The 22,315-nt window shown below is 35.0% G+C and overlaps 2 protein-coding genes across 4 annotated transcripts; one reads left to right on the top strand and one right to left on the bottom strand.

Moving 5' to 3' along the window:
- The first annotated feature begins 6,265 nt into the window (after nt 1-6,265).
- On the top strand, nt 6,266-10,171 carry LOC111394535 (putative protein TPRXL). 3 transcript variants are annotated; one of them, XR_002702635.1, is made up of 4 exons: nt 6,266-6,587; nt 7,489-7,586; nt 9,156-9,841; nt 9,948-10,171. XR_002702635.1 is itself a non-coding variant. In XM_023020393.1 (3 exons), the coding sequence occupies exons 1-3, from the start codon at nt 6,405-6,407 to the stop codon at nt 9,613-9,615; spliced, it is 741 nt and encodes a 246-aa protein (XP_022876161.1). In that variant the 5' UTR covers nt 6,266-6,404; the 3' UTR covers nt 9,616-10,171. The 3 variants fall into 3 exon arrangements, 2 of the variants coding, with proteins under 2 accessions (XP_022876161.1, XP_022876172.1); XM_023020393.1 differs by having other exon boundaries at nt 9,156-10,171; XM_023020404.1 differs by having other exon boundaries at nt 6,268-6,587; nt 7,489-7,562; nt 9,156-10,170.
- A 2,409-nt stretch (nt 10,172-12,580) lies between these two features.
- Nucleotides 12,581-13,933, bottom strand: LOC111394551 (transcription factor MYB8-like). The gene is made up of 3 exons (XM_023020416.1): nt 13,731-13,933; nt 13,518-13,647; nt 12,581-13,415 (listed from the first exon to the last, which is right to left on the bottom strand). The coding sequence occupies exons 1-3, from the start codon at nt 13,861-13,863 to the stop codon at nt 12,824-12,826; spliced, it is 855 nt and encodes a 284-aa protein (XP_022876184.1). The 5' UTR covers nt 13,864-13,933; the 3' UTR covers nt 12,581-12,823.
- Between the last annotated feature and the right edge of the window lie 8,382 nt (nt 13,934-22,315).

Genomic DNA, 22,315 nt, shown 5'->3' on the forward strand with positions numbered 1-22,315 from the left:
CTTCCAAGATAAATCTTGCCTTTCAAGTAGTGCCTTCCAGGAATCGAACTCCCCACACTTGGTTCCAGAGCCCCCCAATGTGATTGTTCCGCCAACTTGGATGTGCCCCGACGGGCAAGTCGCTTGTACAATATTTATTTACAACTTGGTTGACAACAAATCTGTTGAAAACATTATGAATATTGATTTTGAAAACAATTTTTTCAAATAAATGGATGTAATATTTGTCAACTCGTGGATTGTATATCAAGTTGTAGAAGAAATTGTACAAGAATGTCATATTCAATGTTAAATGGAACTTCGGCAATGTATCCTAAGGGCATCTTCAATGGGCATCCTTTTCTTCTAAATTGTACCAAAATTTGGTACAAACATCCCTCTAAACATTACACTATATTTGGTTCAACACTGTTCATTGCACCATTTTTTGTACCAAATGGTGCAATGTTTATTTTGTCATTCTCTTTCATTTTTCAAAGATAATGGTTACTGGTATTTGTGTCATTTTCATTTTATTACATTATTAATTATATTATTAAAGTTTATAATTTTTAATAATATAATCAATAATAATTAAGAATTTTTTAATTTAGTAATTATTTTCGTAAATTTAACGTAATTTTTTTTATAATAAATTAATAATATAATCAATTATTTTTGTCAATTTAACATAATATATATGATATGTGATAATTTATTAATCAATATATTTGTTAATTTAATGAAGTTATGATTTAGTAATTTATATAGTTATAAAATAAATAAATAATATTTTAAAATAAATATATTGTCAAAAATCGAAAAAATGAATAAAATAATAAAGCACTGTTCATTTGGTGTAAGCTCTTGTTTGAGCCCCATTTTTTCACCAAAATACATTCTTCAACGGTGATTTGACATCATTTCAACCATATATTCTTCAATAAAATAATATTATACGCAAATTAAAAACTTTTTCTTATTTTTTAACCACATATTTTCCATCAATACACTATTCAAAAATTCATTTTCTCCTCTAAAATGGGGCTCAAACAAGGGCTAAATAAATAAATAATTATGGTGTAGGGTTAAAGATGGCCTGAGCTTTACACTTGAGACACCTTTGGTACACTGGAAATAAATAGAAAGGACGACACCGTACCGTATTAAAAAGAGTATAAATGTTGAAAAATAAAATTTTTGACTTATAACTTTACATATGCGTGAATTTTTTATCTATTAAGTAAAATTTGACTTATAATAAACTTTTACTTATAAATAAATTTTTCGTTATAAATTTTTATTTTGTTTATTTTTTTTAACCTTCATAAGCTATTGAATTTTTAGCTTAGAAAAAGAAATTATGTTTTTTTAAAAACATGTGTATTTACTTGTAACTAAACTAACACGCAAAAATTGACCTCCTACCTCTAATAGACATGATAAAAACTTTTTATGATTAATGTGACAAAAGAATTTTACTTATGGTTATCTCCATTTCAGAGAACTATAAATAAAGTTTTCTTACTACATCAATAGTGAGAAGTTTTTATGCTATCTAATGAGGATATGAGATTAGAACTGACTAACACACACCCGTCATTGCTCTTTTCTTTTTCTTTTTTCTTTTTTGCCAAATTAACAACCCCCAAAAAATATTGCTAAGTAATTTGGTCTTCCATCTATACTAATAAGCTTACTAAATTTACAATTGTATCGTTCGTTGAATAAAAATAGATAGTGCATATACTCAATAAAGTCCAATTACACGTGATTTTTTTTTTATTTATATATTTTTTGAAACTGATATTATTTTGAAGGCTAGAGAATTAATCAATTTAGATGAGATGACTTGATTGAAAAATATTAATTAGATCATCATACATTTAAACCTCTATAAATTAATCGAGTGGAGTAGGAAAATTAATTAATTTAACGAATATTGAACAATCAATTATTAATAATATCTTAGTTTATTGATTAATTGGCAAATTCTTATTTTACTAAGGTATTCCTTATTTTTTAAAACATTGTATATTGATTATTAAAAATAACATGACAAATTTAGATCAACTTATGAAGAATTTAGTATAGTGATTGTAAGTAATTGTTATAATATAGAAAAATAAAGTTTATTATTGAAAACGGTTTGAAGTGTAGTACAAAGGAGTCCTTGAGTTAGCCCATTGGAGGGGGCCATTTCCCATAAATTATAGGTGTTTTATTGAGTAACCTATAATATACTGGCCACTATTCTAATTGAAGGGTTTTGATTAACTATTGAGTTCATTCGAGCAAGTCAACATTGTATCTCAGTCATAGTTACAACTTGGGTCATGATTACACGGCATTTAGACGATCATTGCTCATTTTTATTTGTTGGAAGGAGAGGTGCTAATGTTAGAAGTGACACTTGTCATCTTGAGAGTGGTCATCAGGAAGGTGGTGACATCATTCGAAGATACATTTTTAGGATTGCAACGATGATAATGTCATACGACATTTCACTTTCAGAAGCCGATTATTCACTAGCCGGTTGCATGAACATGTTTTTTTGGTACATTGAATTTGAATGACTCGTGGGAATTAAATGGCCATGTCTTTTCCTCTTCTAACGAAGCATGTCTAGGGCTGCCGTTGATTTTTCCTCATTAATTAATTTGGTGGCCAAGATTAAACCCTTCCAACTTCTCCCACTTTAAATACTAGCATTTTCCCCTCATTTTACACCCACGCTTTCCCTCATTTCCTCTTTAATTCCTTTTTGTGATTTTCACTCATTACTTCCAAGAGTGTTTTCGATCTGTATTCTTTTTGCTTCCAGCTCTTCTCCTAAAGCCCCTAGAATACGTACCTCCCCTATTTTCCCATAGATTTGCTCTTCTCTTCTCTTCTTCTTCAGCTACGTCATTCTCGTTTCTGGGGAAATAGCCAAGAAGAGACCATTCCTCCTCATTAGTCATCTAGACAGTTAGAACAGTAGCAAGAGACATACCACATCCCTAGCTCGATCGAGATGTTCATACCTTCACCTGGTGATCGAGCTTGTGAGCCTCCGAAAGGCTATGTTGCCCTTAAATCTTGTTTTCTTTTTGCTAACTTAGGTTACCATTTCAAGCCATTATCTATATATACTCGTCTTCATGGAGAATCGCCCAAATGGTTCCAAGTCCAGTTCCTACCACTAGACTAGGCTTGTTTATTGTTTCAGATTAAAATTCCAACAAACAGCTTTATATTGTCCTTGTAACGCAATATTGTAAGCAAACATTTTGTTATAAAATAGATTTAAATTGTGATTTATATCTTTGAAATAATTGAAAACCTCTTCATTAGAAACATGCAAAGGAAATACAAATTGTATTTTTGACACGAAAATGTAAATTTATTCACACGGGGCAAAAGTGGATTTAGATATTTTTACTAGAGTAAAATTTGAATTTAGATCTATCGAGATGTAAATAATAATTGCAGAAGTGATTTTGAATAGATTAATTTGCACTCAACTTTACCTCATTATTATAGATGCTCTTAGTCGTTGGAATTCAAACCCTAATGAACAAGAGTGAGTATTTTGGGTGAATCATAAGATTCAGCTGTTGAAGATTGGTTGAATTACAAACTATTCGAGTAAATCAATAAATTTAAATTGAAAGTAAAATTACTGTAACTCGATTTTATGATGAGATAACTCATATTCTTTCTTTTTTTGTAATATCATAGACTTGATTAATCTTAAATTTTAGAGTTGAAGTAGACTGTTTGAGTTATAGACTTTGAGGTGCGATGAGATCATTGTGTTATTTCTTTTTCTCATAAATTTCAAGTATTATATTTTTGAGGCTTTAGCTAATAGAATACGGAGTCCTAGACGAACGGTATATAAAGAAGGCAGGCTTAGTTCGACGTGGTCAGCAGTCCTATCTTCTAGAAGGATCGCTTCTGCTTTTGTTGAACTCATGGGCAGCTGTGAAAAAGAAAGAGGAGACCTTCAATCAATGCTTTCGGGCGAGCTGAGCAACCGACTATAGAGGTGTATAAGCATCCTGATTGGTTGTCCTTCTTGTATTGTAAACGAGAAGAAAGGAGTTGTTAATCTTCATTCCCTTGCCTTTGGTTCACCCCAAGACTCAGTGATAAGATATACGCGATAAGCCGACTCCCTTCTTTACTGCAAAGTAGACTGCTCTTATTGGAAAGACCGATGCGTCTCAGGCTCAATCTTGGGTATCCGGCCTTGCCTGGCAGGTAAAGGGATTGGCTCGGGTGGGGGGCAGGAGCGAAGGAGTTCCCTCCCCTCAAGGGAGCCATGTTTCGAGCGAAGCGAGAGCGACAGTTCTACCAGTAAGGAAGGAAGGGGAAGAAGCAGGCATGGATAGATAGAATTTGGTAGGGAACGAGTCAAAATTTCTCCATTCTTATTGATTTGAGTTGAGTCATAGAGCTCTATATATTGGCAACCCAGCCCTTGTTAGTTATTAATTCCGAAAGAGGGGATTCGTGACTTCTATGCTCTCAAAACCCCCAAACCTGACTTACGCTCAGTTTGTTTTTGCATTTTTGAGTTTTGAGTTGCGATTAAACCCGGATAAAGCCGACGAAGACTTTCAACGCATATAGATAACTAAGCGCCTGAAAGTATAATCGATGGATTTGGGATTTAATTTGTCTCCACCGCTATAATATATAATTGTAAGAACCTTGCTAGACTTACCGGGCTGGTTCACATAATTCATACAGGAAGGATACTTGGCAAATTCTAATTGAAAAATGGCAAAATAATAACAAAAAAAATGAACCATATAAATGATTAGAGATGGTGTGTGAATATAAGGAGGTTGGAATGTTTATAAAAGAAAAAAGCAGAACATAAACTAACCCGAAAACACTTACAAAAATATTTACTTTCTCAGTAAAATGGTAAGAGGAAAAAATTTGATACATAAAAATATTAAATTATGATTAGATTACGGACAGTGTTGTAATTTTGACAAGTTATCGGGGTTAATTAGCCATTTTATTGGTCAAAAAGTAAAAAAGTGAATAGTTGAAAAAAATAATTATTACAATTAGAAAAATGCTAAGTGTACAGTGATTTCTTCACGGATTTTCTACAGGTGATGCTGTGGCAACATTTATATATTTCATTTTTTTCTTATTATTTTGCCATTTTTCAATAAGAAATTGCCAAGTATCCTTCCTGTATGAGCTCAGTGAACCAGCCCCGTAAGTCTAGCAAGGTTCAATCAATATTTATATGGAGAACTTACAGTTGGATCCCCAAACTATTGGAAAGATTGCAAGTAGATGCCTATGTAGTTATCTCTTCTGAAATCCCCAACATTTTATTTTTTTACAATCTAGTCCCATTGATACTTGTAGTTTTACCCTTATCTTTGATTAGAAACTCATTTCATTTCTGTTAGCAACACAATTCCCCTTTTCTTTGAAACAAAACAAATTGAAAACACATGAAAGGGTTAAGTTATTTATTGAAAGTTTGGGCAATAAGAGTCTAAGACTTAGTCGGCTTCATTTTTCGATTTTCTCTTTAATTTTTATTTCATATTTTCATTATTTACGTGCTATTCAATTAAACGTAGGGTTAACTTGTACTTTTAACTAAATATGAGTTACAAATTATAACAAATGTAACCGTTTCTCCTACTCAAAATTTTGACATACTTATTTGACAAATAATCATAAATTTTAGTTTAAATCAATTCAACATTTAATATGTATTTCATTAAATTTATGGTAGGGTTTGTTATAATCATTTTAGATTTATAAGATATTGAGTATTAGATTAACTTAAATTAAATGTCACGATTATATTTGTCAAATAAGTTGATCAAATTTATAAGCAGGAGGAACAGTTTCGTAAAACACAAGGCAAATCCTAAACTAAAGACAAATATTATGAAAATGAAAGTATAAGGACCGATATTGCAAAATGATTTGGTTGAGGGTCTATAGAAACACTTTCGAGAATTAATCCAATCGTACAAATTTTGTTTGCTTATAAACTAAGGCCTGTTTGGGCCTGATTTTTTCACCCAAAAAATTAATTTTTCGACCGTTATTTTACTATTTCAGTCGTCATATTTGACTTCTTCTCTCATAGGTGGATCTCACTTTTCTCCTAACCGTAAAAAAATCAATTCTCAAAATCACTCCCAAACAGTCTATTAAGTGTTCACCATTCATTTTCGTTGATTTCAAAAATTGATTTTGAAATGGTTGATCTAAAATGTTATCAACATGGAATTTGTAAATCAAGTTAATCAACTTAATTTTGCACAAATAGCAACTTACAATAGGTTGGGGATGCCATCTCTTATAATATAGTACCACGTGCCAATCTTATACCAGAGATTCTGATTGTAGTGACGTGAGTGAGATAGTGCTGCTAATTGTCTCAGAAAATGGGTTCTGAAACGAATCCTTCTTCATCGGCGCCGGTGCCGACGCCCGCGTCTCCTTCATCGTCACTACCGGCATCTCCTTCATCGTCATTACCGGCGTCTCCGAGTGGAAAGCGAAGTAGGGATCCAGAAGACGAGGTTTATCTCGACAATCTTCGTTCCCACAAGCGTTATCTCAGCGAGGTCTCTCTCTCTCTCTCTCTCTCTCTATACATGTATGTATGGATAAATGAATGTATAAAAAAGTTTCATGATTATGGGCTGGTGGTTGTTTTCTGACTGTTTGATTTCGAATTTTTGATGATTATGCTTCAGAGAATTTTTACTTTTTTTAACCAAAAAAAAAAAAAAAGAGCTAATATGAATAGGTTTGGAATTTTTGTTCTGTATGTGATCCCTTTAAGTTAGTTCTTTAATTAGGTTATTAAGGATCGGCCGATGCAGGGGAAAAGGGATTGTGCTTAGGTAATGCCCTTGTTTTTATGTATAGAAGAGAATCTTAAATCTCGATTTATTTCTAGATATTGAAACATTTATTAAATGATTAGAGAATTCAGAGGAAATGCCCAAGCTTTTGGGTTCATTTGAAATTGTTTTTAATGTCCTTTCGGAAGAAATGTATTGACATTCAAGAAACTAAATTCTTATAGTTCTTTATAGATTCCCGAGGTTTGGAATTTTCGTTCTATACTTGATCCCTTGTGGCATGTTTGGTAGGGAGCATATAACAAAACTGGTTCGAAGGAACAGAAAATAGTTGAGATCTTGCTTGTTATTCTGTTCGGTGTTCATTGCCAGTGCTGGGAAAAAGGAGTAATCGGTTAAGCTATGCTCTTACTTTTATTCAGAGGACACCAACATTAAAGAAAAATGTAATCTTGATCGATTTCATCATATTGAAACCTATGATATTTGATTAAAAATTAAGATGAAATGCAGATTCATTGGAAATTGTTTTAGCTTTACTTTTAATTGGAAGAAATGTGTTAATACAGTTGGATTTCATGTAGCTACTGCTATGAGACTCGTTTCCTTTAGTTGTGAATTAGTGGCTTAGTTTTATCACAATTCCAAAATGCTGCAGATTATGGCTTCAAGTTTGAATGGGCTGACGGTTGGAGACCCACTATCTGAAAATCTCATGGAATCTCCGCAAAGGTCTGAAAGCATGCTTTATCTTAGGCAAGTAATTCAAGTATTTAAAGGAAATTTACACAATGGACTGCATTCATCCACATAAACACACATGTATACTAAATACTTGCTGGGTGAATAGCTATTCCCAACTATTGATGTTAGATGGTCATTTGAATAAAAGGAAAATGTTTATCAAAATGTGGATTATAGCATTCATTAAGCAAATTGAGATCGTCTCTTTGAAAGGTCTCTTCAAGATAGTCTGGAAAGACAAGCAACACTAGATTTTCACATGTATAAGATTGTAGATTTATTGTTTTTTTTTTTTTGGACGTGGCCTATCTGAGTTCTATATTTTACTAGCTTAAGAACTTGTAAATTTTCCACTTGGCTTTATTAGTTAATACTAGAGTAGATTCTGGAAATCAATAAAATTGGCTTATTTGATTTTCTACAAGCATTTTCAGAAATACATTCGAGACGCTAAGAAGCTTGGAAACAATGACCATGGTGATTGTTGATTGAAGCTTTGCTTGTTCTTTTCGTTGTCCATTTTTTTTTTTCTTCAATGCATCCTGGTTTCCGTGGGCATGGAAGGTGGAGGTGTTGTAATAAAGAATTTATGATTGAATGTAAAAAGCTTGCTGATGAAACACAGTCTGGGATAGAATTTACGCATGTAAGATAGGACTTCAACCCTGGTTATTGGTTGCATATGATTAGAGGGATGGAAGAAAGCTACAAAAAGTTGTTATTTTTACTACTTTGAGTTCGGGATTATTCTATGCAGTAGCAGATCTAGCAGCTTTCTGTCTTAGGAATTCCATTCTTTTTCCTCTTTCGATTGAGTTAAATATAACTATTTCAGTGAAACTTTTATCAGGATGATATATAACTGCTCCTCCAAACAGTATAGTTTTTTGCATTGATGGATAATGATGTATTTGCGTGGTGTTGATGTGATAACACAGATCTTCTCGCATACTTAATCCGTGCATATTAAACTTTGGTAGCTTATCAAGCCCACAAGATTGCTCTAAATTAAAGCAACATAATCTATTATTTGGCAATTTAAAAATTTACAATCTAAGGTCATTTACCTGTACTACGTAATTTGCAATGAAAGAGTGACAAATGGGAAATTAAAGTTACAATCCCTACCACGGAATAGTGCACCCACGCTCCTCCGTCAAATTTATTTTTTGACCAGAAGACCAAGAGCTATATTGAAAATAACAACTTTTTGATAATCATTCATGTGAAATCAATTTCTATTGTTTACTTTGAATGCTCCCAGATTCTTAATTGAAAGCGTGGAGGATGGATTCTTCAACGAGTCTTGTTGAAGAAGACTTTTAAAAGCCGCCAGTGTTATGCCATAAGCATTCTGCAGATCTACCCCTGAAAATATGTTGGTTATCTTATACACTTTATGCAAGAAACAATGATGACTTTTAGTTGAACTTATCGTCTGAATTGTGTCAGTATTTTTTTACGATGGAGGCTGACCAGGTAGTGATAGAGGTCTTATTTGCTTCCTTCTCGGTTTGTGCTGGTTACCCGACGGCCATCCTCCTTCCAAGTTTGATTTCCTGTTGGTTTCTATGATTTCAGGGATGAACTTCCCTTGCAATATTCACCAATGTCAGAAGATTCAGACGACTCAAGATACTATGAGACTCTGTCAAACTCGTGTTCTTCCAAGCCTGAGAGCTTACCAGCTAGTCCAGTATCTCCTTACAGGTACCAGAGACCCTACAATGGGTTTGCTTCAGGACCTCCTACAACTTCGTATCCTTCAATGACATCATCACAGCATCGTCAACAAGGTTCAGATACTGAGGCTCGGTTCCCATCATCTCCCAGTGATATATGCCACCCAGGAGACCTAAGGAGAGCAGCCCTTTTACGATCTGTACAAATGAGAGGGCAGCCTCTTGGGTCGTCCCCATTTGAACCACCATGTGGTCCAGGACAAGAACCTGGACATACTATGGAAACCGAGGAGCGACCATGTTCTTATATGAAGACTCTAGTGAATGAGAGCGAGAAAGGAGATGAATCTGCGGATTAATGATTCAGATGTTCGTCTTGAAGACTTGCGCTTGGTAGTCACCAACACAAATGATGAAGCCGGTGGCAATTTTTCAGAAATCGATCAGCATCCTAGCTTCTACTGGTTTATTAAGTTGCTGACTTCTTCTGGATATAGTTGGCGGCCTGGAATTCCCATTTACGTTTGGTGTATGTTGAGCAATAGCATTGAGCGATCCCGATTTGTTCTGTGTATGGCACCGCAGGTTAGCTTATTTAGTTTAATGTCTTATGATTTAAGTACTCTTCTTAGAGACAGCTGATTGCATATACCAGCATTCGATTTGACTTGGTACCACGGCTGGCTTGCAGACCGAGAGGTCCGTCCCTCCAAACATTACAGGATGTATCTACATGTGCAATAGGGAGATCAAAAAAATGATGGTGGACGATTAGTTTTTTTCCTTTTGTAATTAGTTTTAATTAAGATCTTTGGTTTTTGGGTGAGTTGCTTCAGAAATTTCAATATTTAGAACCATTCATTGTAATTTGGATATTTCGTAAATGGAATCATTCTAGTCCATGTAATTATTGGAACATAACTCGAAATAATTTTCTGAAAATTTGTGATCTAACAATACAAATTATCTTCTCAATATCTAGCAGAAATAGAAGATAAAATATGTCATCAAATACACGTTTCTACAATATCTAAATTAAGTGCAAAAGGATACAGGGTTGTGCTTGTTGTATACTCTTGTGCACAGCAAGACGCGAGGCCCCCTCATGTGAGGGGGCTGTAATATTGTATAGCCTCAAGCAGCTTTACTCGAAGATACAACACAATATTCAATATTTAGCAAATTTGTCATTAAATAGTATTCAATATCTAGGTGAACATAAATTTCAAATTAGATACCCTAATAACAAGTCAAAAATTAGAGATCTACAATAAGAATTAGTTTCTACAAATACTAAAAATAATATAAATTTGTTATTTTAAAAATAACATAAATCCATTAAATTTAAAAACAAGGAGAATAAGTTGCAGAAATTTTATTTTAAAGAAATAAATAAAATCTGAAAAAGACAAATTTGAATCTAGGGTCGGATGTCCATTATTTTAATTCAAGAATCAAAATTGTTCGAGACCCGGTTGGTTCTCGATTTCAATTCTTATTTTATTTTTTTCAAATTTTAATTTGGAAGGTTCAATTTTGATTAAAATGTCAATCCCTACTTATAAACTGGCCCCATTTGGGAGTAATTTTTCACCTCAAAAAATTGATTTTTTGATCCTTATTTCACTATTTCAACCGTAATTTTTTACTTCTTCTCTCATAGGTGGCCCCACTTTTCCCCTAACAGTAAAAAAACCAATTCTCAAAATCAATTTTAATATTCCATTGATGTACTTCATATTTGATCATAATGTCTTAAGGAGCTTTTACTTCCAATTTCGTCCACTCTTTTTATTATATAAAATAAAGACTCGTACTTCTAGTTATTTTTTATTGTCAAATGGTTATAAAGCATGGAAACATAAATTTGTTAAATTATCACTTGGTCCTTTATGAATGTGTATGGCTTATAAATCTTGGACTCTAGACCTTGTTGGGAAAGCAAAACTCAACTTCGTGAAGTCGAAAATTAACAAAGATTTGAATTGCTTCCATCATTTAGAGCCAATTGTGCAACTATATTCATGTGATGATTAGGAATTTAGGAACCAAGTGATAAGGCCATGATGCTGGGAAATATATCATTCATGTGCACGAACAACAATTTCAAACGTAACACATCCATCGCTGACTCCCGATTAAGTGATTAGTATAGACTATATAATTTTTCTTTCAAACTACAAATGCTTGTTGTAACACGTACGTTGAGACTAATGAGTCTAGAGAATTTGAGGTACGGATTTAATTTCTACTGGAATTCTGAAAATGCAATTGGACTGATAGAGTAATAGATCGGCGCACACCCTACCTTGCTCAGTGACAGCAACCAAAAATTCCATTTCTCCTCAGAATTTAGGGATTTATTTCTTGTCAGTGTTTATGCATTTCAGCATTTAATACATATATAAAGGATGGATGTATAATTGTACTGTAATAAATCCGATGAGAATAAAAATAAATTCGAGAATAACCATCTAAGTAGTTGAATACACATTTTTTTAGGAGAAATTTTTTAGAACTTTCAGAGTATAGAACTCGTATAGACAATTTATGCTTGGATTGCAATATTTAAATAGTGAGTTTTACTTATTTGATACATATATCAATTCAATAATGAGTAATATTGAATACACTATATTTTGAAAGTATTAGAAAATTTTCCATTTTTAGATTATTACTCGGACTAATTTTTAGAACATTGATTCGCAATCAAGTGTGAAGTGCCATCAAGTCGAGTTATTCTGAAGAATTATGCTATATGTACAAAGTTGGTTGATAAAGTAATATCTGTACCAATCATTTCAAAAACAGATTATTAAAGCATTGAAAATCAATGGTTTGAATTTTGCTAACACTTTTTTTGTCAACCAAATTTGTAAACACGCTTTATACAAATAACATGATATCATTCTGAATGCCAAGTCAAGTTTTCTGCCAATTGCAGCAATGCAAGTTGGTCGTTTTTAGTGGTCGTACACGTGGATTTATTACATGCACACTTGAATACACGCATTATATGTTAGATCGATGCTTCTCCAAGCAAGGGGGAGAAAGTTACAATTGTACGTGTTCCAACACTCAAGAAAACAGAAGGACAAATGGTTTGATCCCTAAGAATTTTTCAAGTAATGAAAAGGAATTTTAAGAATTTTGTATTAGATAAATCTAATTGTAAGTTTGATCCTTTTTGTCTCTGATACAATGCATATTAAGTTCTCATAATTATCTTAAAATCAATCGTGTTAAAAGAATAACTCTAACTCTTGTATATCGAGTTTTGTCATCATATTTAAGTGAAGTGTGATTTTTCAAACCATAAAAATGTAATTATTGAAACCCTTCAATATATATAACTAAACTTCAGTTTACGAGCACGAGTACTTGACACATTATTACAAGAAGATTAACCAACCATCAAAAAAATAAAATGAAATAAAATGAAAAAAAGAAAGGAAAAGAAAAGAAAGATAAGTAAAACTCTTAAGCCAAGTAACACTTGTTTAATGCTTGTCATTCATGTCCATTTGAAGTCCACATTCATCATCACGATCTCTTTCTCCACTCTCATTAGCCATTACTATCCCAAAGCCAAGAAAACGTATTTTCTTCTAGTCCCCATACCTCATTTCCACCAGTAATGGCATCATCACTTTCCCAATCCCATTCAAATCCATTCTCCCCACTCGAGAATCCCAAATTATCCGTCGGCAATATTCCGTCGGTGATAATTCCTTCTCCTCTCTCCTCATGATCTGAAGTTGAAATCCGATTTGAATCCACTATAATGTCATCAAGGTGCAACATTCCCATTCCCTCGTTATTCGGCGGCGTATCTATGGTTTCCATTACTTCCTCTACGGCGGAAATTTCCGTCCAGGAAATTGTACTGGACAAGGCTTCTTTCTCTGAACTTGTCATTGCCACTGCTGCATTTCCGACATCGATTTCTTTCACTTGTTCCGATGATTTCGAAACATTGGTTGATCGACTCGTTCGACCACCTCTTCGCTTGTTTGCCACCCCCTGTGCCTTGGCCGGTGATGTAAAATTGGGATATGTTTGCCGGAAACTGTAAATTTTTCTGCTTAAATGGGAATTCCAGTAGTTCTTTATCTCATTGTCTGTTCTACCTGGCAAGTGTCCTGCAATTAGGGACCACCTACAAGACAAGACAAAAGAAAATAATATTGAAGATCAAAAGCTATATTTTGTATCAATTCTCCTGTTCTGTTCAATTCTATGTATATTGTAATATACTGACCTGTTACCCAAAGAGGCGTGCAATTTAACGATAATTTCTTCCTCTTCGGAAGACATGCTGCCTCTCTTCAAGTCGGGTCTCAAGTAGTTAATCCATCGCAATCTGCAACTCTTTCCACACCTCAGTAACCCTTCAGAAGTGAAAACACAGTCAAATAAGTAAAACTTTGTATCTGGATGTCAGTTAAAGGATTGAGTTTGATCAAAAAAGAACCTGCATTCTTGGGTAAAGACCTCCAAGAGCCTTCTCCATTAGCTTGAATGTAATTGGTGAGGATTTGATCTTCTTCTGCAGTCCATCTTCCCCTCTTCAGACCCACCTTTTCACAGCAGGGTGCTCTTCCCATTTTCTTGACGTATACTGTAATCTGAGGCGTGGACTCCTATAATAAAGACAAAGTACCGATTGACCTCAACACGAAAAATTTTGTAATTGGTAGAGCGAAGAGAAGAAAGAGATATATAGTCAAGCGTTTGTGGCGGTGGATTGTGAAACGGAGGCTATAAAGTGATTTAATTGTCGTGGCTTGTCCACCGTCGAGCCCCTTCACGCAGGGACATCCATCTCCCACGTTGATTATCCCTCTTCTTTTCGTTGCTTTCTTGTTCCAAATATTAGGGTTCGTTTAATTGTAAATATGTAATTTGTATGGAAAAAAAATAAATTTTAAATAATTCAATTATCTAGAACTTATTTACATGAAAATTATCAATCAAACGTGTTTGAATAATTTAATTTTCAATATAGAAAATATTATACTTGTCCAGTTTTTATTGGTAGGTAGATGAGAGAGAGTGAATTCCCTGGAATATAAAATCCTACTCCCCCTAAAGAAAATATTTTCTTTAATTTTCAGGAAAGAAAATATGGTCACGTAATCAAAAGTAAGAAAATATTTTTCATGAAAAAAATCAATCAAACAGCATAAAAGTACAAATTTAGGTGAAAAACACATTTTTCATGAAAAATATTGGCAATCAAACACAACCTTACTTATCAGTATTATTTCAATAAATTTATAATATAGTTATGTAAAATTTTCAAGAAAATTAGGACCCACTGAACTCTCCAAAATTCACCTAGTGTTGGTTACAAGTACACCACTCATAAAATTGAGGTTTTATATCTATCTATTATGAGTTTGAGTCATCACTTGACGTCATGATGGAACATCGACATAAAAGTTAGAGTTACATATGACTATGATAAGATTCAAAGTTAGATTACAAAACCATCAAATCGCATATCGTTTCTCACTAATTCAACTGAAATTCGCTTGCAATTTAACCATCACATTGAATTTCGTTGCGTGAAAAATCAATTTTCACACACACTTAAATAAGTTTAGATTTATATGATACTTTCGAAGATTGAAGACTTAGAGTCACATCACATGAAAAGTTGTGAAGTTCGGCCCTAATTTCCCCAAAATTGTTTATGTTATTTCATTTTAATATAAAAATTTAAATAAATAAGTATTTTTTAGAACAATTTAAAAATTTCAGAGCAAGCGAAAGCCTTACGTTCAAATCTTGGCTACCATTAATTTACAAAATTAAATGCATACTACTACTAGTGGCAATAAATGACAGTTAACTTGCACCGAGACAAGTTAAGTACTAAATTAAATAAACAAACGTGTTTCTATGGCATACTCTCTCGAATTAAATGATTCAATTCTCCTTTTTAATTTATTAATAGACATATACGTCTCTATAAAATGTGTATTAAATTTCATGCCATAAGTTTTTATAAACTTGCTACAAATGAAAAAAAAAAAAGGATAAAGATATATGTACAAAATGTTTGACAAACTCGACAAGTGACAGCCCCCTATTCACAGCCGTCCTTCTAATAGAGAATGGCCACTTGTTGAGTTTGCCAAACATTCTGTAGATGGATTTGCTAATATAGCATTGTCCAAAAAGAAAAAGGAAATATCTAGCCTTTTGGTCAACCATAAAAGACAAAGTAGCGTTGGGCACCATAAGTTTTTATAAACTTGCTACAAATGGAAAAAAAAAAAAAGGATAAAGATATATGTACAAAATGTTTGACAAACTCGACAAGTGGCAGCCCCCTATCCACAGCCGTCCTTCTAATAAGGGATTGCCACTTGTTGAGTTTGCCAAACATTTTGTAGATGGATTTGCTAATATAGCATTGTCCAAAAAGAAAAAGGAAATATCTAGCCTTTTGGTCAACCATAAAAGACAAAGTAGCGTTGGGCAGTCTAAATCTTAGTGGGACAAATATTAAAGATTAGATGCATATCAATACAACAAGTTACTAATAATAACTGGCTAAGCCGCTATGTAATTAAAATTAATAAATTTATGTTAGCTGTCAATCAACTACAATTCCTTCATTTCATTGAATTATGGTACGATTGTAAACATGAAATTTGTATGGAAAGAAAATAAATTTTAGGTAATTCAATTGTTTAAAATTTATTTATATGGAAATTATCGATTAAATATGTTTGATTGATAATTTTTAACCTAGAAAAATATTATACTTATTCGTTTTTTATTGGTATGTAGATGAGGGAGAGTGAATTCCCTAAAAAAATAAAATCCTATCCCCAACAATATTTTCTTGATTTTGGAGAAAATATGCTCACGTGACTAAAAGTAGAAAAATATTTTTCATGAAAAAAAAGCAATCAAACAGCATGGAAGTAGAAATTTAAATAAAAAATATATTTTTCATGAAAAATATTGACAATAAAACGCACCCTTATGAAATTTAAGCGGTCGTAATCTAGGTGGGACAAAATTGATAAGTGCTTTTATGATAGCCATCCACCTCTGCTACTGTATTTGCTTTTTGGAGCTGATAGAAAGAAAATAAATTTTAGGTAATTCAATTGTTTAAAATTTATTTGTATGGAAATTATCGATTAAATGTGTTTGATTGATAATTTTCAACCTAGAAAAATATTATATTTGTTCGTTTTTTATTGATATGTAGATGAGGGAGAGTGAATTCCCTAAGAAAATAAAATCCTATCCCCAACAATATTTTCTTGATTTTGGAGAAAATATGCTCACGTGACTAAAAGTAGAAAAATATTTTTCATGAAAAAAAAGCAATCAAACAGCATAGAAGTAGAAATTTAAATAAAAAATATATTTTTCATGAAAAATATTGACAATAAAACGCACTCTTATGAAATTTAAGCGGTCGTAATCTAGGTGGGACAAAATTGATAAGTGCTTTTATGATAGCCATCCACCTCTGCTACTGTATTTGCTTTTTGGAGCTGATATTTACTGCTACATTTGTATGGCCAAACATAACCTTACGTTTGCCTTTGCTCTTGCATGGGACAGCCCCTTTCGGTGTTCTTGACGTGTAATAGCAGCGTTCCCCAAATCATTTAAAGCACCTTTGTTTGAGTTTCATTCTCTGAAAATTCTTTCTTTTTTTTTTCTTTTTTCCTTTTTAATCTATTTTTAATAATACATTCTCTAAATAAAATAAATTTATATGTAAAATCAAAACATTTTCTTACTTTTTAATTACGCATTCTCCAAAAAATAATTTATTATTACAATATTTATTCCAAAATAAAAATAAAAATTGGGACTTAAAAAGAGACTTAGTAAGCAGTACCTATGAATTTATTTTCCTAAAATAGAAGGTCAATGACAGTCATATTTGCATCTTTGGCTATCTTAAAATAAGTAAAAAATAAAATTTTAAGTAACATTTTACTCTTGTTGTGTTTAAATATGTATGTTAATATTTTTGTGATATTTAACCTTCGTTTGGTAGCAATTTTTCATCCAAAAAAATCAATTTTTTGATCGTTATTTCATCATTTCAGCCATCATTTTTTACTTCTTCACTCACGGGTGGGATCCACTTTTCTTTCTAATAATCAAAAAATTAATTTTCATAATCACTACCGAACAGGCCTTTAGTAATTAAGAATTGAGGTAAGATCACAAATTATCGTAGATATTGATTCAATGTAATTAATACCAAGCTATTTTTATTAAATAATTAACGGTGTTTCGTGGATTTTATAAAAGGTACATTTTTTTTGTAACTAGAAATGTCAAATCGGTGAATTTGGTACAATTCGAGTTGCATTTTCTTGTAGGTTACCTAAACTTTACTCATCCGCAAATGTGTTTATGTCAGACCACCTGAATACCCAAAGATTATGTGAAGAAATCTTGAAGAAAAAAAAAAAATTAATAATAATAATAATAGAAATTCGAAATATATAATGTCTGAAAATAAAGAAGACAATGTTCTTTTATCAATTTTATTTGAAAGACAAATTTATGGTAACGTAAGCATTTATAATCTCAAATTCAAGTAACTTTCATGCCCAAATTTTGGGCAATTTCTTTAAAGGAAATTAGTCCAGCACAGTCAGTCCCAAATCAAGAAAATAAATTAATAACTTCAATTATAATATATTTTTTACGAGTAAATTATAAGTAAAACTCGATTGTAAAATGTTTGCAACTTTTTGTTCTAAAAGTGACATGATACATTTATACAACCATGTGATCAAGTTGTTACCGTCATTGCAATCGACCGTGTTAAATTGTCTACTGAAACCCGACATGAAAATTTTGTTAGTGCAAGGTGTGTACACACCTCAGGATATCAAGGTGTTAATTTCTCTTTTATAAAGTGTTTGATACGTTTTGTTTTAACAGTGACATGATATGTCACCCTTTATTTCAGAAATAACAAATCTTGTCAAAGATAAATATCATCTAATTGTATATTTGAGAATTATATATGATTCAAATTCATATAGAAAAACGGCTATTCCTTTTATGTGATTGCTGAAGCACAAAAACAATGAGGTTAACAACGTCGTTTTACTCCATTAAACTTTTTTGTCTTACAGTTAAATTTCTATATAAGTGACATGGTATGTCACTTTCTATTTCAAAAGTGACTGTTAGCATTTTTTCAATTCAAAACTAAAAATAGCATATATATATATATATAACTATCTAATATATATTTCATTATATAGTAGCAAGAAAATTGAAAGATAATTCAAAATTAAAAACTCAAATGCTCGAGTTTCATAAATCTTCCAAACCTTTTTTTCTTGTGGTTCCTTTCTTTATATTAACTGTTGACCTCGCAAATTGGACCCTCCACATGGTCAATCGATAGCTACTCCACGTATTCCTCCCTGCACACAGTCAACGCACGGTCAGATGCACACGGTCGGAACCAATGGGGGAGGTGGCAGCCGCATGCACTGCGACGATCAAATTAGCCTCAGGTGATCAGAACAATATCAAGATTGTGCAAAATAATGGGGAGGAGAATATATATTTGCTTGTTATGGAAAGTTATGTTGTAAGAGTTTCATTACCTTTGTCAAACCTTGGGTATTTATAGGTGAGGAGAACCGTTGGATGTGGGACACATGTATGCATCTGACGGTGTGAGTCATCTGCTCATAGGTGTTAATCAGCGGTGTCTATAGAGTAGGCGGGTAATTACTTCTCTCAAGTTAAGTTAACATAAAGTTGATACGTCACATCAACTAGGCTCATGGAGATGTCAGTTTAATTAAACCTTGGGGCAGAAAAGATCTTGACATATATCTCTTTCTGAAATTGGCGGCAGATCCTCTGACAGAGAACCTCGGACCTCGGCTTCAGGGGCGAGGACGCTTCGGTCGGTTTAGTAGATTGTCTGTGCCTCGCAGTGCGTTAGCAGATCGACATTGGTGGTGGCGTCACTTCGTAACGATTTCGGATGGGTGTTGAACACCTCGTATAACGCGATGGTAGACTTTCCGAAATTGTTCAGATAGGGGCATAACAGTGGTCCCCTCAAGTTCAGGTATGAATATTTATATCATGGGTGGACTTGTTTTCCCGATCGGGTATGTCCGCCTTGGGATAGGGACCGTGATTTGTGAGAACTTGTGGGTCGGTTTTCTGTGTTCACCGAAGCGTTGACCTTAGGCAGACGCGCTAAAGATTCATTACTAAGTAAGGAAAGAACTTATTCGAGACCGATGTGCTGCCAACTGGACGATGCATTGGGAGACTGTTGAAGTTTTGTAAAGTTTAGGAGAAAACGCAGCTACTAAGGCAATGACCCACAGGGGATTCCGCATCAGGTGCGTTTAAGCTTTGTAAAGTTGAGTGAGGAGCTCATCTACCACCGGTGTGCTGACCCACAGGGGACGACGCGTTGGGAGATGGCTAAAGCTTTGTAAAGCTTAGGAGGGAACGTAGCTACCGAGGCGATGACCCATAGGGGACTCCGCGTCAGGTGCGTCTAAGTTTTGTAAAGTTGGGTGAGGAGCTCATCTGCCACCAGTGCGCTGACCCACAGGGGATGACGCGTTGGGAGATGGTTAAAGCTTTGTAAAGTTTAGGAGGAAATGTAGCTACCGACGTGATGACCCATAGGGGACTCCGCGTCAGGTACGTCTAAACTTTGTAAAGCTGAGTGAAGAGTTCGATCTGAGGTGGGCATCTCTGACGTTAAATGATTTGACAAATGTTGCGCATTTTCAAGGCGACAGTTGGGTGCGATGCCCATTCCTAGAAAAGGCTGCTGCGGCTATTTATTGTAGATGACTGATAGTGATCGAGGCAACGCGTTTCGCGTGAGCGTGAAGGTCACAGCTAGATCTTAGGCGTAGATCAAATCTGGCGTTTCATTTCAACGGCCTAGATTGATGATGCGACGGACGACCTAGATTGATTGCATTTGAATTCAACGGTGGAGATCAGCTTGGATGCTCTACAAAACGCGGACTTGAGCGTTTTTTGAGCTTTTCACTTTTGCAAAATCAAAAACCCCGTTTGCTCTCAAAATCTTTGCATTTTCTGGCGTTCTTCAAGCACTTTCCGACGAGAAATCCCAGTTTTCGGCGACTTACGTTGTTTTTTGACGATTTCCAACTGCGGGACACTCCATTTCGAAGTTTCAATAAGTATTTGAAACTTTTCATTTCTGAAAATGGCTTCTGAGGGTATTGGTAGCTCAAGGAGGGGGTTGGAACTAGTGAGGATGGACGAGCCCATTTTGGCGACCTCCTCTGAAATAGTCGAAACAATTATTGGGGAGAGAACATATGAAAGAGACCAGATAGCCCAGTAGACACATCTGTACATTGGGGGCGTCGGATTACCCCTCTAAGCTAAAGGGTATCGACTTGGAAAGACTTAGGGCTGAATATAGGATCCTAGATAGTGTAGATCTGATCCTACCTGAACCTGATGAACGGGCCTGCTACCCTATGTCAGGGTGCGTGGCAATTAGTGAAGCGATCCTTAGGGCTGGCCTTAATCTTCCAATCTACCGTTTCTTCCGTATGGTACTTAGGTCATACGACTTAGCTCCTACCCAATTGAACCCGAACTCCTGGAGCCAAATGGTGGGCTTCTGGATGTTGTGGAAGGAGGCGTTGCTTGGGGTAGAGATGCATTTTTCTGTATTCCAGACCCTCTACATCCCCAAGGTAGCGACTGGGGGGATAAGACCAGGGGCTGGTACTACTTGATTTCATGGGGTTCCCATACTCCATTCTTGCTTGATCTGTCGAGCTCCATTAAGGAATGGAAGATCTCGTGGTGCTGGGCTGCCGGGAGATGGGACACGATGGAGGGGGACCCCCTGGCGCCTCTTACGCTCCCCACGAAGTATTCAACACTTAGTGAGTACTGTAGCTTTGTGTTTCTTGTTTATTCTTCTTCGGTTTGGTTCTTAACTACTCTGTTTGTTTTTTAAGGCACTCTTCCTCAGTGTGAGTTATCCACCGACGACTTCGACATCATCTACATCATTTACCAATTGCCTCCAAAGAGGAGATCATACCACCAGCTGATCAGAAAAAACATCCACTTCGTGACGCATGACTTAATGGCCTCTCAAGGTAAATGTCCCGAAGCGAATAACTTTCAGCACTTTCTGAGCTGTTTACACTTGTATTAAAGTATTTTTTCCCTTGTAGATAACTTTAACAAGAAGTTGCCTCTGAGGCCAGACTTCAAAACCATCCAAAGGATGATGGCAGAGGTGAGAGCCCTGAAGACCTCCTCATCTGCATACAAAAAGCAGATGGAGGATCTGGTGGAGGCCAGCAAAAGGCTCCAGCCTTCGACCGAGGAGGAGGTGGCGAAGGACCCAGATGTAAATATGTTGTGGAAGGACAAGAAGCCTGCTGCCTCCTCGAAGTACCCAACTGTGGCGAGGCCATCTCCGGCTCTGAGGCAGACAACAATTCCTATCGAGGTGGTCATCTCGGAGAAGACGCCTGCGCAATCAGAGGGTTCTCCTGCCCCGGCCACATCGCCAGTAGCTGTTGTGCCCATTGCCCAAGTGTTGGGGCAGCCAAAGAGGAAAAGGATCCGTCCTTCGAAGGAGGTGGACTTCTTGGGCACCAATTCAGAGGGGCCAGTGAAGGAAGTGTTGGAGGCTCTTCCTCCAGAGACGGCTATAGTGGCGGTGGACCACAATAAGTATTTGACAGAGGAATGGAGAGACCACACCGCTTCCTGCACTGTCGAGGACTTGGTTGCGGCCAATAGTACTTATGTGGCCCGGGCCTTAAGCACAAGCATCCAACTCGAGGGCTTGGTGAAAGATCTCAACGCTAAGAGGGAGGACCTCGTCAAGCGCCTTGAGAAGGCGATGCAATATGGTGACGCAGTGAAGGAGGCCCGGGCCAAGGGTGAGAAAGAAGAGAGAGGAAGGAAGGAGGCTGAGGCCCAGCTAGCAACTGCCAAGGGGGACATAAAGCGGCTGAAGAAGGAGCTCTATGAAGTGGAGTGCCAGGTGGCTGC

This window comes from Olea europaea, chromosome 1, assembly GCF_002742605.1.
Source record: "Olea europaea var. sylvestris chromosome 1, O_europaea_v1, whole genome shotgun sequence".
Lineage (NCBI taxonomy): Eukaryota > Viridiplantae > Streptophyta > Magnoliopsida > Lamiales > Oleaceae > Olea > Olea europaea.